General features: G+C 39.5%; 1 protein-coding gene across 1 annotated transcript in view; it reads right to left on the bottom strand.

Annotated features, from left to right (window-relative positions):
- adgrl1a (adhesion G protein-coupled receptor L1a) overlaps positions 1–12782 on the bottom strand; it is a 270179-nt gene that overhangs the window by 88344 nt on the left and 169053 nt on the right. Inside the window, exon 4 of the mRNA XM_036567396.1 lies at positions 11210–11319. Within this exon, the coding sequence (XP_036423289.1) occupies positions 11210–11319 (110 nt within the window). The remainder of the gene's footprint in view (positions 1–11209; positions 11320–12782) is intronic.

Here is a 12782-nt window from a genome sequence, read left to right as displayed (position 1 = left end):
ATTACACAGATGTGTGGCCTACACAAGCTGAGTATTATATGGCAGCACAAGATCCACATCCTTAATATGTGCTATCAAGATTTTCTGCCTAAGCAAAGTCCATAATATTGCCGCTGTTCCTTGCCGGTCATTCAGACTTAGCATTAGAGGGTTATGGCTATAATATATATGGGTTATTCAGCTTCACACCTCTATCTTCAGTAAGGATCAAACCACAGAATCTTAGAAGGAAGGGGAGAATGGAAAAGCTTGTTTACCTCAGCACAAGAGAAACAGCTCAAAAAGTCTAAGGATTTTAACCCCTTAAAAGCCCCCAAGTTTTATTACACACTTCTATGTCCTAAGAATAGCTCAACCAGTTTGCATTAGAGTCCCTGTAGTTACTGAATAATAAGCCTTTATATGTGATCAGCTGGGGATTTAAAGAGGTTAATTTATTTAGGAAAGAATGACATTTTCAGGGGGCTGAGATGAAAAAGGGGGTCTAGAATTGCCCCTGGTAATTGCAAAAAATGAATAAATTGATAAAACTTTGCTATTAATTCTTGAATGATACTTTTTTGATACCTTCTGTTAAATTACCAACCAAAAAATGGATATGGCTTAAGCCAGAAATGACACTTCTTTATTTATTGACCCCAGACTAATCAAGATATCCATCCATCCATCCATCATCTAAACCGCTTATCCTTCTGGGTCGCGGTGGGGTGCTGGAGCCTATCCCAGCTGTCACTGGGCGGAAGGCAGGATACACCCTGGACAGGTCGCCAGTCCATCGCAGGGCCAATCAAGATATTGTGTCATTAATAACATCACAGCCAATTCGCTGATTCTTCAGTACTTCAGCATTGAAATTTGGCATTGAATGACATGGAATATTATAATACTTGGTAGTATTGAAGTAATTCGGTCATTACCATAAAAGTATTGAATTCTGACTCTAGTCGAGAGCTGAGCAAAGAAGGGTACTGTGTATTTACAGTGTGTAATTACATACTGTAAATACATCGTTAATTACACAGTTCATTACATAATTAGTCACTTTTTTTACATTCTGTACTGGATTGGAGCTGTTTTGGTGGCACATGGAGGACCATCAGCATATTGTGGTCATAATGTTTTGGCTTACTGGTTTGTAAGTGAACACAGTTTGATCAGCACAGTTTACAAAAAGAATCTGAGCAAAAATGTGTGTTGTAGAAAAAAAAGACAAGAAATAAATCAGGATTCATTAACATTATTCTACCATACGTCACAGAAATGCATTATTCAACAATGTATTATGAGTGTTAAACATAAATAAGCAGAGAAATACTGAGGCACATTGAGTAATACCTGTCATCTTTGCCCAATTTCACCATGGTAACCCAAAGCTGGAGACAAACAACAAACATTTCCCACTGGACTCTACAGCCTCTCCCAAATTTTCTAGAATGCACCTAAACTAATAAACTAATGGCTGTACGGCGGCTAATGGGGCTACGACACGGGTCGGATTTGCTCTCGCGGGGTCGCCAGAACTGGTTTTGGGTTTCTCTCTGTTAGATGTGACTGTGACTGGGAGGTTAAAAGTCTATAGATCAGTGGAACTAGAGAGCCAGATTTAACGTGTATTAACACTGTAATGTTGTAACCTGTGTTACATAAACACGGGGCAGATGGACGTATTTATACTGGACTAGGAAGGAGAAGGAAATAGTGCTGTGTTCAACTTAGTGGAGCTTAAAATATTCCAGGCATATTTATCTCTTTTCATGAAATGCATCACCATTCTGAGCACGTATCTTAATTTATTCTGTATCTAAATGCAGAATACTTTAAAACAGTTTGCAAGTACATTACGAATACATATATTCAGGCGTGTAGCTAAAGGCATTATTATTTTTAGAATGCTTTAGAATTATAAAGACAAGTGGTGTATTTTTCAGTCAGGCTAAGTAGTTGGTTTAACACTGCCTTGAAGTCATCAGTAGAGGCACAGTGGAGCTGTCCGTGGTGCTGAACGCAGCCCAGTGGGTGCCGTCCGTGGTGCTGAATACATCTTCATTATGCGTCTTTACAGGTGGCGGGTGTGTTTATGGTATGACTAGTTATTATGGCGGATGACAGCGCAGATGGGACTGACTCTGACTGTGCGGTAGGACGTCTCTGCAGACCCTGAGAGAATGTGTGGCTGTATTTATGAAGCAGCGCTTGCTGTTTGTCTCTCTCTTTTTTGGAGGATGAGAAGGCCAGAGAGCCTGACTGCTGCCAGCACCGTGCCACTGCTTTAATATACTGGAGCCTGTGGAGTGTGTGTCTGTGTGTGTGTGTGTGTGAGTGTGTGTGCGTGTGTGTGTGTGTGTGTGTGTGTGTGTGTGTGAGTGTGTGTGAGTGTGTGGGAGAGAAAGTCAAAGAGAGAAAGAGAGAAAGAGACAGAAACAAATACAGCAAGGGAGAAATGAAAGTAAGATAATAGGAATATAAGAAAGAAGAAAAAAAGAAAGAAAGAACTAAAATGTCTTCTTTTTCTTAATTTCTTTCTTTCTTTCTGTCCTGTCTTTCTTTTTTGTCTTTTGTTCTGTCTTTATTTCTTTGTTCATTTCTATTTCTATCTTTTTCTTGGTCTTCTTTCTTTCTTTTTCTTTCTTTCTTTCTTTCTTTCTTTCTTTCTTTCTTCATTGTCTTTGTTCTTCCTTCCTTCCTTCCTTTCTTTCTTTCTTTGTCTTTTTTCTTCCTTCCCTTCTACCTTTCTTTCTTTCTTTCTTTCCTTGTTTTTCATTTTCTTACTTTCTTTTCTATTTTCTCATTGTCTTTGTTCTTTCTTTCTTTCTTTCTTTCTTTTTTTATTCATTGTCTTTGTTCTTCCTTCCTTCCTTTCTTTCATTCTTTCTTTCTTTTTTCTTTCTTTCTTTCTTCATTGCCTTTGTTCTTCCTCCTTTCCTTTCTTTCTTTCCTTGCTTCTTTTTCTTACTTTCTTTTCTCTTTATCTCATTCTTTCTATCTCTTTTACTGTCACACAAACACACAGACACACACAAACACATTCCACAGGCTCCAGTACATTAAGAAAGAAAGAAAGAAAGAAAGAAAGAAAGAAAGAAAGAAAAGAGGGCAAGAAAGTAAACTATGCAAATGAACATAGAAAGAAAGAAAGAAGCAAAGGAAGAATAAAGACAAGAAAGAAAGAAAGAAAGAAAGAAAGAAAGAAACAAATAAAGAAAAGAAAAAGAAAGAAAGACAAAGAAGGAAATGCAGAATGAAAGAAAGAATGAAAGAGAACAGCACTTGTGATGAAGTCATGTTAAAGTTTGGTTAAGGTCATATACAGCAACATCTCCAGGACTCTGTTAACACGGTCTCTCTGCCGTTGCTCTGTCTGTAACCAAACGAACACGTCAGCGGTAAATACGGCAAATAAAGCCCCCTCTCGATCCACGTCCTCCTCCAACCATGAAAGATGGAGCATCACCAGAGCGATTAGTCGCGGCAAATTCAATTAATCTGGAGAAATCTCCACAGAGGCCTGCGCGACGCCGCACTCCTCTGTTAATTAAAGGGTCCATATTCTACATTTTCCTGTGTTTTATTTTTTCCCTGAGGTCCCTTAATAAAACAGCACTGTGACTGTGTGATGTGTATGAATCAAAAAGCAGATATAACCTCAGTTTAATTGATCATTTTACAGCCTGTCTTTATCCTACAGTTAAAAACAGTCTGATTTTAATGTGCCTTTAAAGCTCAGATCACACTGACCTGCCACTCTCCAACAAACACCAGCAAACCCAAACACTCACACCTCATACCTCTATAATCTTCTCCCTATTCACACTGTTCTAGAATGTTCTCTGCATTCACACTGTTCTAGAATGTTCTCTGCATTCACACTGTTCTAGAATGTTCTCTGCATTCACACTGTTCTAGAATGTTCTCCACATTCACACTGTTCTAGAATGTTCTCTGTATTCACACTGTTCTAGAATGTTCTCTGCATTCACACTATTGTAGTGTTCTCCCCATTTACACTGTTTTAGAGTGTTCTTCCCATTCACACTGGTCTAGAATGTTCTCCCCATTCATACTGTTCTAGAGTGTTGCTCCCATTCACACTATTTTAGAACAGTCTCTCCATTCACATATTTCTAGAGTGTTTTCCTCTTTAGGACTATTCAATGTTGTCCCCATTCACAATGTTCTAGAATGTTCTCCCCCTATGCACATTGTTCTAGAATGATCTCCCCTTTTCACAGTCTTATAGAATGATCTCCACATTCTCCATCCATTCTGTGTTCAAGAATGTTATCCCAATTCATACGGGATATGGTTAAGATTGTCCCTCTATTCACATTAGTCTAAATGGGTCAGTCTAATGAGGATGGGTGGGTGGGTGAGGATTGAGTGGAATGTAAAAGACCGCTGCTCTGATTGGCTCATCAAATAGCATTCCAGGATGCAACGTATGGAAGAAAAGTTAGTGTGAACAAAGTCTTCACATCCTTTGGGAGGCGGCAATGACACATTTCCTAACAGACAGTAAATATGTTCATGATTCATCACAAGTGGGCCGTGTTTATGGGTTTAGTTTCCATAAATGGACTCTTGGGAAGGAATAACGTTTTTAAATGTTACGCTATGTTTACATAGTACATCAAACTCCTTTATTTCATAAAGGGAAGGAAATTTGGCTCTCCATGACACGGACCCTTCAAAAATAGCCAAACAGGTGCAGCGTTTGGGTGAATGGGAGTGAGGTGGATGTCTGGATCTGAATTGAGGTTGGGTTTTCTATTTATTCCGCCATGCTAGCCTACAACATGGGGAAAGCGAGAGAAGAGTGGAGAGGAGCAGAGAGGAACAGAGCACGTCCCTCGGGGAGAAGAGACTGACGGAGGATTCCGGTAATTGGCTCTTCTTTGTCACTTCAGACGGGGAGAACTTTTCATCACTGAGGAAATCGGGTCCCAATTCTCCTTCTTTGCACTATCCCTCAAATGCCATAAACAAAGTAAAAAAAAAAAAGAAAATGCAAGTCAGCAGCTATTTAATCATGCCTTTCCTCGAACCTTTCAGGAAGAGCTATTTCAAAAACAAGGCATCCTAGATACGGCAAGAAAAAACATATTCATGATAAACTAAACGAAGCACACAGCGTTTCAGCTCTGACTCATCCACTGCTTTCCAAACACACGGCGCGCTAGCTTTAAGTTAGACTGTACAGTATGCTCTCCAACACTCCAACCAGCACCGAAATAAAAGCTGAGCCGGAATATGCATGGCTAAAAATAGGGCGAGAGAGAGACAGAGAGACAAGGAGAGGGAGAGACAGACACAGGCCCGGTTTACATCTAGTTTCTTCATGCATCCCAAATATATCCAGATAGAGATTATCCACGTAAAACATAGGTGTAAATGCACACAAGACACATTCAAAACAGATTTAAGATGCATTTCAGCTAGATGTTCACTCTCTCGAGGTCTCAACAGGAAAATGCTCACCTGAAATTAGTGTAATTTCACTTAGGAGAAAGCTAGTATTACTGGGCCAGACACAAGTCACATGACACGACAAGGTGTAAATGAGGTCACAAGCCCCGTTCACTCTTGGTTTCAACATGCATCCTGGGTGATCCAATCATAAGTGGACAGCACTGAGAACAGGTGTGAACACGGGTACAACACGTCTCTGAGAAACACTGTAATCCGATCACATAAACCACCTTTGGAGATGTTCAGGGACACATATTGTCGCCATCGGAACAAAAAACACAGAAGCAACTTTACAGGAGAAGGAAAAACTTTCTTATCTTTCAATATAAATAAGATCTATTTCTCTTGGTCCGTTTGTCATGAAGTTTTGACACAGTGTAAACAGCAACTGGCATATTCAAATTATATCGCTGCTGTCGGAACAAAACCTCATATATATATATATATATATATATATATGCGTGTGTGTGTGTGTGTGTGTGTGTGTGTGTGTGTGTACTTTTTTGGGTGCCAAATGTTAAAATGTGAGTGCATGAAGGTCTTTCAACATACTATGTCAGATACTTTAGTCTTCTTGGCTCACCAACTCAGCATCTTCATAGACATTTAATCATGTAATCAGTCTCTAGGTTCTAGATAGACTAATATTATTTTTTCATGAACTCCCACACAAGGGACTTGGTTAGTTGTTTATTTGTTTTGATAAATCTAATAATCCTGAACAGGATGTAATGATATCCAAGTTTCTATTGACTGATCAGCAGTTTTATATAGAAACTAATGTTAATGAAGTTAATAAACACACAGCAGTTAAAACACTCTTATGATGCTGCATTTTATTTGAAAATATTTCTGGTGATAGTGATATTGATAGACATAATTAAATATAATTACAGTAATTTGAAGTGTTCGAAGTAAGAATGTTTTGCAAAACATCCTAAATGGTTATAATTAGTACAAAATGCTTATAATGGGTCAGGTGGTATGAGCAGTGCGACCGCCCCCACTACTGGACATAGTACATATGCGCTGTACACATGTACCTGTGCGAGACGCAATCAAGACCAGGGATGCATCATCACCTATACTGGTATCTGTGCTCATTTACTCGTACTGATACCTGCATCCAATACCACTTTACACCATGTGAAGTAAACCTGGCGTACACTGCTGCGCTAACGAACACATGACTCAAGCTGGCAATGAATGAGGGTCTGCTTGCACAGCAAAGTGGCAGTCGGACACAAAGTCGTTAGTCACTTTAAACATTCTGCCTTGGCATATTCCCGCCAGGCGTACACTGTGTGATTTTAGCTCATTTAAGCACACACAAACCACCTCCTATGCGGGTAAACACATGCAGGCTAACAAAGTCAGTTGTTTACAAGACATTTGCGGTACTGCCTGGTTTTAGTTTCAGTGCACAGTTAGCAAAGCTGTGTAGCACAGTTACTAACTGTTAAGTTACTCAGTTAACAATTACTTAATTTTAGGTAGTATCCTCATTATGGTATCAGTATCAGCAGAGGGGGTCGGACCACAGGTAATGATGGACCTGACCAGAGAACTTAGAGAGAAGAATTACCACTCTGTAGTGTCTTCTGGGTTTCTCAAACGCTAGAGGGCGCTCCGGAGCGAGTCCAAAATGAATGGGTTAAGATGGAGCATTTGAGCAAAATCATAGTTTATAAATGCTTAAACATTTTTAATGTAAAATAATACATTCATACATGAACACAGAATAAAATAAAACATTTTAACACTACTGTTATATTTTTGAGCGCTTTTGAACTCAAGTTATATGAGTTTAAAATGGCGACTCAGGGACGTTCACTGAGCACGAACAGCCAATGAGCTGCTCCGCTCACCAACCAATCAGCACTCAGTATCAGTAATGGTAGCATCCTGCTGCCAAAACCCGTTCGCTGTAGAAAAAAGTAAACATACATGTGAGTTTCTTTGCTTTTGTAGTTAAATATAAGCTTCTACTTTCTAAAATTAAAGTTCTGTGCACGTGATTATAGAAACTATTTTAACTTTCCGTTTTTAGCTGTTTAGATCTATTTACTCCTATTCATTGACGACTCGCTCACGGACGCCCTCTGGTGTTCTGCAGTCCTGTTTTTGATACGATGCGGGTCACAGGAAGATGCCAGGCTCCTCATAAAGCAGCTCTGACATGACTTAAGAGCCTGAGAAATAACTAGAATTTGGTTTCTAATGTTGACATTCTCTGTTATAGCAGAAACCAACCATACATGCATGTATGTTCCATGAAGTTCTGCGTCTATCATTAGTGGCTGTCCGCCAGTTCTGACCACTTCAAAATGAATCCAAACTCAGCATTTGGAAACAGAAGGAGCCCAGAGTGAGAAAGCAATAAATGGGCAATCATCCTCTGGTCTTCCTCTTTCAGAAGAGAGGTGAGCCTAAAGCTCCAAACAGTAAATATGTCACAGTAACATAAGTTAGCTAGCTAACTAGCGATTAGCCACATCTATGGCGATTAGCTACATTTGCAGTCATTTGCAACAAGCACAAGCTAATAAAGAAGCACAGGACTTGATTCAATGCAGCAAGTAATCAGACAGTGTTTCTGTGATCATAACTAATCGAGATTAGCCTCAGCCCAGCAGCTAACCTGTGAAACACACACTGTTAGCTCCAGAGGCAGTAACTGAGAGAGAGAGAGCAGCACCTCTTCCTTTTCTGATGCAGCTGAAGACATGAGACAGGGTGATGACCAAAGCAGGCAGCTAACAGGTGTTCCAATCAATAAACCACACATGTTGAGCAGTTTCTGTGAAAATGACAGTAATTACATTTATTTATTTTTAGTCTTCTCTGTTGAATTTTCCTCTAATTACACTGATTGTTTTGAATATAGGCCAAGTTTAAATCTAACCCTTATTACAGTACAGCAAGATTGATGATTTAAAGCACATCTTCCGTATTGTCATGTATTGTTTAAGCCTTAAATGTTTATCAGCCAACCTTATAACAAGATACATAATAACATAATAAAAAACATAATAAATACAATATATTTTTTTCCTTTCCTTTTCTTTGGAGAGAGGAGGGGGGGTGGCTGGGTACATTACTGTGCATGGGGCCCAAATGTTGGTTCTACACCCCTGGGTCATCAGGGTTTAGCTGCAAGTACCAAAAAACACATACTCAGTCTAAAAAGGAGGTATTGATGCATTTCTGCCCAAAACACATGGAAATAAGCACCTATCTATCTTGCTGTCCACTCAGATCAGAGCATTTGAGACAGATGCTAATACCAAGTGTGAATAGAGCCATACAGACAGAGAGAGAGAGACAGAGAGAAAGAGAGACTTTAATTCTCTCTGATTGTGTCAGCAAAACACCCAAAGTAGGACCAGGACGCGACCCCTTTCAATGCAGAGTGTGCGTGTGTGTGTGTACTTGAGGCCGCTGAGCAAAGGTTGTCACAAAAATGAGGGGTGTTTGGGGGGCTGTAAAAAGAGAAAGTATCAAATTAAGTCCTGCTTCCACTTAGAGTGTGTGTGTGTGTGTGTGTGTGTGTGTGTGTGTGTGTGTGTGTGTGTGTGTGTGTGTGTGTCTGTGTGTGTTTGTGTGCCTGTGAGTGGGAGAAAGAGAGAAACTTAAAAGCTAACTGTTCTGGACACCTCCCAAAATCCTGCAAGAGAAAGACAGAGGCAAAGAAAAAGGCAACAGAAGACAGAATGAAAGCATGAGAGAGGGAGAGAGAGAGAGAGAGAGAGAGAGAGAGAGAGGAGAGAGGAGAGAGAGAGAGAGAGGGAGAAAGAAAAGGGGAAATGAAGGAAGAGAGTGAATGATCGAGACAAATGGCGAAAGGGAAACTCATTAAACGGATGGCGCATGGATCACAGAACAAGACAATGAAACAAGAGAGAGATGAGAGAGGAAGGAGAAGACAAAGGGAGAGTGAGAGAGTGCGAGAGAGTGCGAGAGAGAGAAGAAAGAACAAAGAAGGTGAAGTGAGTTCAAAGAAAAGAAGTGAACATTCACAGAACAACAGAGGGCGAGAGATACAGAGGGAGAGAGGAAGGAACGGAGAGAGAGAGAGTTAGCTTGGCTCGCATTGGCGAGGCGTATCAGTCTTCCACTCACTTCTTCTTCATCTCCTGAGGAAAAAGCAGAGAAATTGACCCCAGAGTTTGCAGAAAGTAGTTGATACCCCGATCCCCTCCGACACAAACCCTCTCACCTCCCCCTACCCTCAGCCCAAAACTCAACACTGAGCCAGAACACATGAGGGGGGGGAGGGGTACTGCCTGATAGGAGATTTTCACATGAGCCAGGCTCCAGCATGTGTCTGTGTATGTGCGCTTGTTTTTGTACAGTTTCAGGATTACAGAGGAGAAGCAGGGGTAACTTGGTCACTATGAAAATGAAATATATTGTTACGTGTTTCCAGCATATTATAAAATGTAAACAGACAATTTTTATATGATCCGCCAATGAAGGAATAAAGTATATAAATAAAAATGTTACTTTACAAAAACAATATATATATATATATATATATATATATATATATATATATATATATATATATATGGCTTTATATAACAATATTAATAATACAAAACATATATAATAATACATAATACATGTAGGTATCAATTACTAAAGTAATAGCTAAAAAAATACAATACCTTTTATTTTATAATAGTAAGATTAAGGTTATGCTTAGAGAACTATTATTATATATATGTACTTACATATATATAATACATATGGGACCTTATTATAACATATAGGTACTTACATACTATAATACACATTAAACATATTATTACATACAGGTACTTTTATGTAGTACAGGGACATTTTTAATATAAATAGATACTTATATATAGAATACATATAGGACATATTACATATAGGTGTTTACATATATAAAACACTAATACTAATACAGAAATACTGGACACATTACATAAGTGGAACATATGTGTGACCCCATGTCCTAACAAAGTATAAAAACAAGCATGTTTGTGTGTCCTGCCTCTCACTTAAACAGGCAGTGGTGGGTAAAAGCCATGCGTTACCATGGGAATATTAGCGTTTGTACGGTACTGGGTCATGTTGTTTAAAATAAGCCATTAGCGGTTAGCGCTAACATTCCCACTGTGACTCACGCACACACATGCACGCACACACACACACAGCCCTCGCAGTTCTGCTGCTCCCCAAATTTTCATTTTGATTGGCAGTCAGAGGAGTAAAGGTGTTTAATGCCAGATAAAGCAGCCTCCGGCATATCTTGGCACTTCATGAGTGAGAGTTTATGTGTATGTGTGCATGGAGCATCTCTCCGATGTGAAAACCTCCCCTCAGATTCTGGAAGCGTCGCACTGTTGATGGAGAAAAAGGGTTTAGCGCTGTGAATGTGTGTGTGTGAGTGTGCGTGTGTGTGTGTGTGAGGCAGAGAGAGAGAAAGAGAAAGAGCGAGAGGACGAGAGAGCGTCTGACCGTCTGTCTGAGTGTGTGTATGAGCGTGAGAAGGCGCGAGAGAGTGCACTCGTGAGTGTGTGTGCAAGTGTGTGTGTGATTGTGTGTGTGTGTGTGTGAGTGGATGAGGGTTGGGGGGGGTTTGGTGGGGAAAGGGAGGGAATGGGGAGGTGGGAGAAGTGACAGGAGGAGGAGTGTGAGGGGTGGGGATGATGGAGTGTGTGAGTGTGTGTGTGTGTGTGGGTGTGTGTGCGTGTGTGTGTTGGGTACTCACTGTAGGGCACACACTCATACTGAATCTCCAGATACTTGTAGGTGCCTGGACACGGGTCAGGAAACACATCTGACCCAGCAACGACCACGCACTGTGTACGGTTATTACACCTGAGAGAGAGAGAGAGAGAGAGAAAGAGAGAGAGAGAGAGACATGCCGTTATAACCTGATGGACAAATGGACAATGAGGCAAGACGTTTAAGCAGTTCCACCAATTTTTTAAAATTCCTGCATAATTTAATTCAGACGCAAACAAAGTCATTCGGATTGGTTGGATGTAAAATGCTCAATTTTAGAGAAACTTGCCAAGTCAGGATTGTTCACAGCGCTGGTGATAGAACAGATATCTAAAGAGTTAATGTCTATAAAATCTCTTTTACAGAAAGTTATTACACAAAATAGTTACAAATACGTTGCCCTAGTAAGTTGTCAGGTAAGGCTTTGGTCTAAAACTTACTTATTTATTTTTAAAAAGCATTCATACAGGGTGTTCTAAGATAAAGATTTTCAGATTTATCACAATTTTACCACCATTATACCAACATTACATGTAAAAATGTACAACAGACACATGTAGGTTCACTGGTCATTTAGGATAGTAAATAAAATGGCTATATGAATTGAATTGTAGGCATTGCAACTCATCACCACTGTAAAGAAATCTTCGGTAGTCGGTCTCTACAATGAACTATTTCACATCAAACCATCCTGAATGGCTTTGTTTACATTTGACTGACTGATTTGCACAGGTTTCTTTTGATTTATCAGATGACAAAACATTTTTTTAATCCCTTAAAAGGCAATTCCTTCAATTTTCCAAACTTTAAGCATATTAAATTATGCTTAAAGGGCAGTTCTACCCAATTGTTTTTTGCAAAAGTTCTGAATAATTCAGACCTTGAGATGTAAACAGAGTAATTCCAGATTGGTTTGATGTGAAATGGTTCACTGTAACTTAGAGACATTTTTACAGTGCCGATATGAACTTTTTACAGGTAATGTTGATGATGGTATAACAGGCCTAAATCTGACAAACACAAACTTTCTTTGGGGTCTATTTTGCCTTAGTACACTCCTCATGTATCCCTCCACCATGAATGGATTAAAATCAATTGATTCAAATATGTTTTAGGCCAAAACATTATCACAAAACTGTCACAAAACAATGTCTCAGACATCAGGTTGAGTATTCATAACTATTTAATGAAATAACTTTCTGTGAGGGACCTTTAGAGGCAGATGTCTGGTTCCTTTAACCTCCACTGTGAACAATTCTGACTCTGTAAGTTTCTCTAGAACGAAGCATTTCACACCAAAACACACCATTTCGTTTTGCAGAAATAGAAAAAAAATGGTGGAATTACTGCTTAAGGTTTGGAAAATTGGAAGAATTGCCCTTTAAGGTGATATAAACAAAGTCATTCAGTGTGGTTTGAGATGAAATGATCCATTCTGAGCCAAATGTTTGATCCAAAATTATCCAAATTGTCAACATTGGTGGTGATGTATACAGGATGCAGATGTCTGCGGTGTTTAATGCCTCTAACACTGTGTAAAGGTCTTCCCAGCCTCA

This window comes from Colossoma macropomum, unplaced genomic scaffold, assembly GCF_904425465.1.
Source record: "Colossoma macropomum unplaced genomic scaffold, Colossoma_macropomum, whole genome shotgun sequence".
Taxonomy (NCBI): domain Eukaryota; kingdom Metazoa; phylum Chordata; class Actinopteri; order Characiformes; family Serrasalmidae; genus Colossoma; species Colossoma macropomum.
Note: the sequence above shows the minus strand (reverse complement) of the source record. Positions and strands in the feature narration are given on the sequence as shown.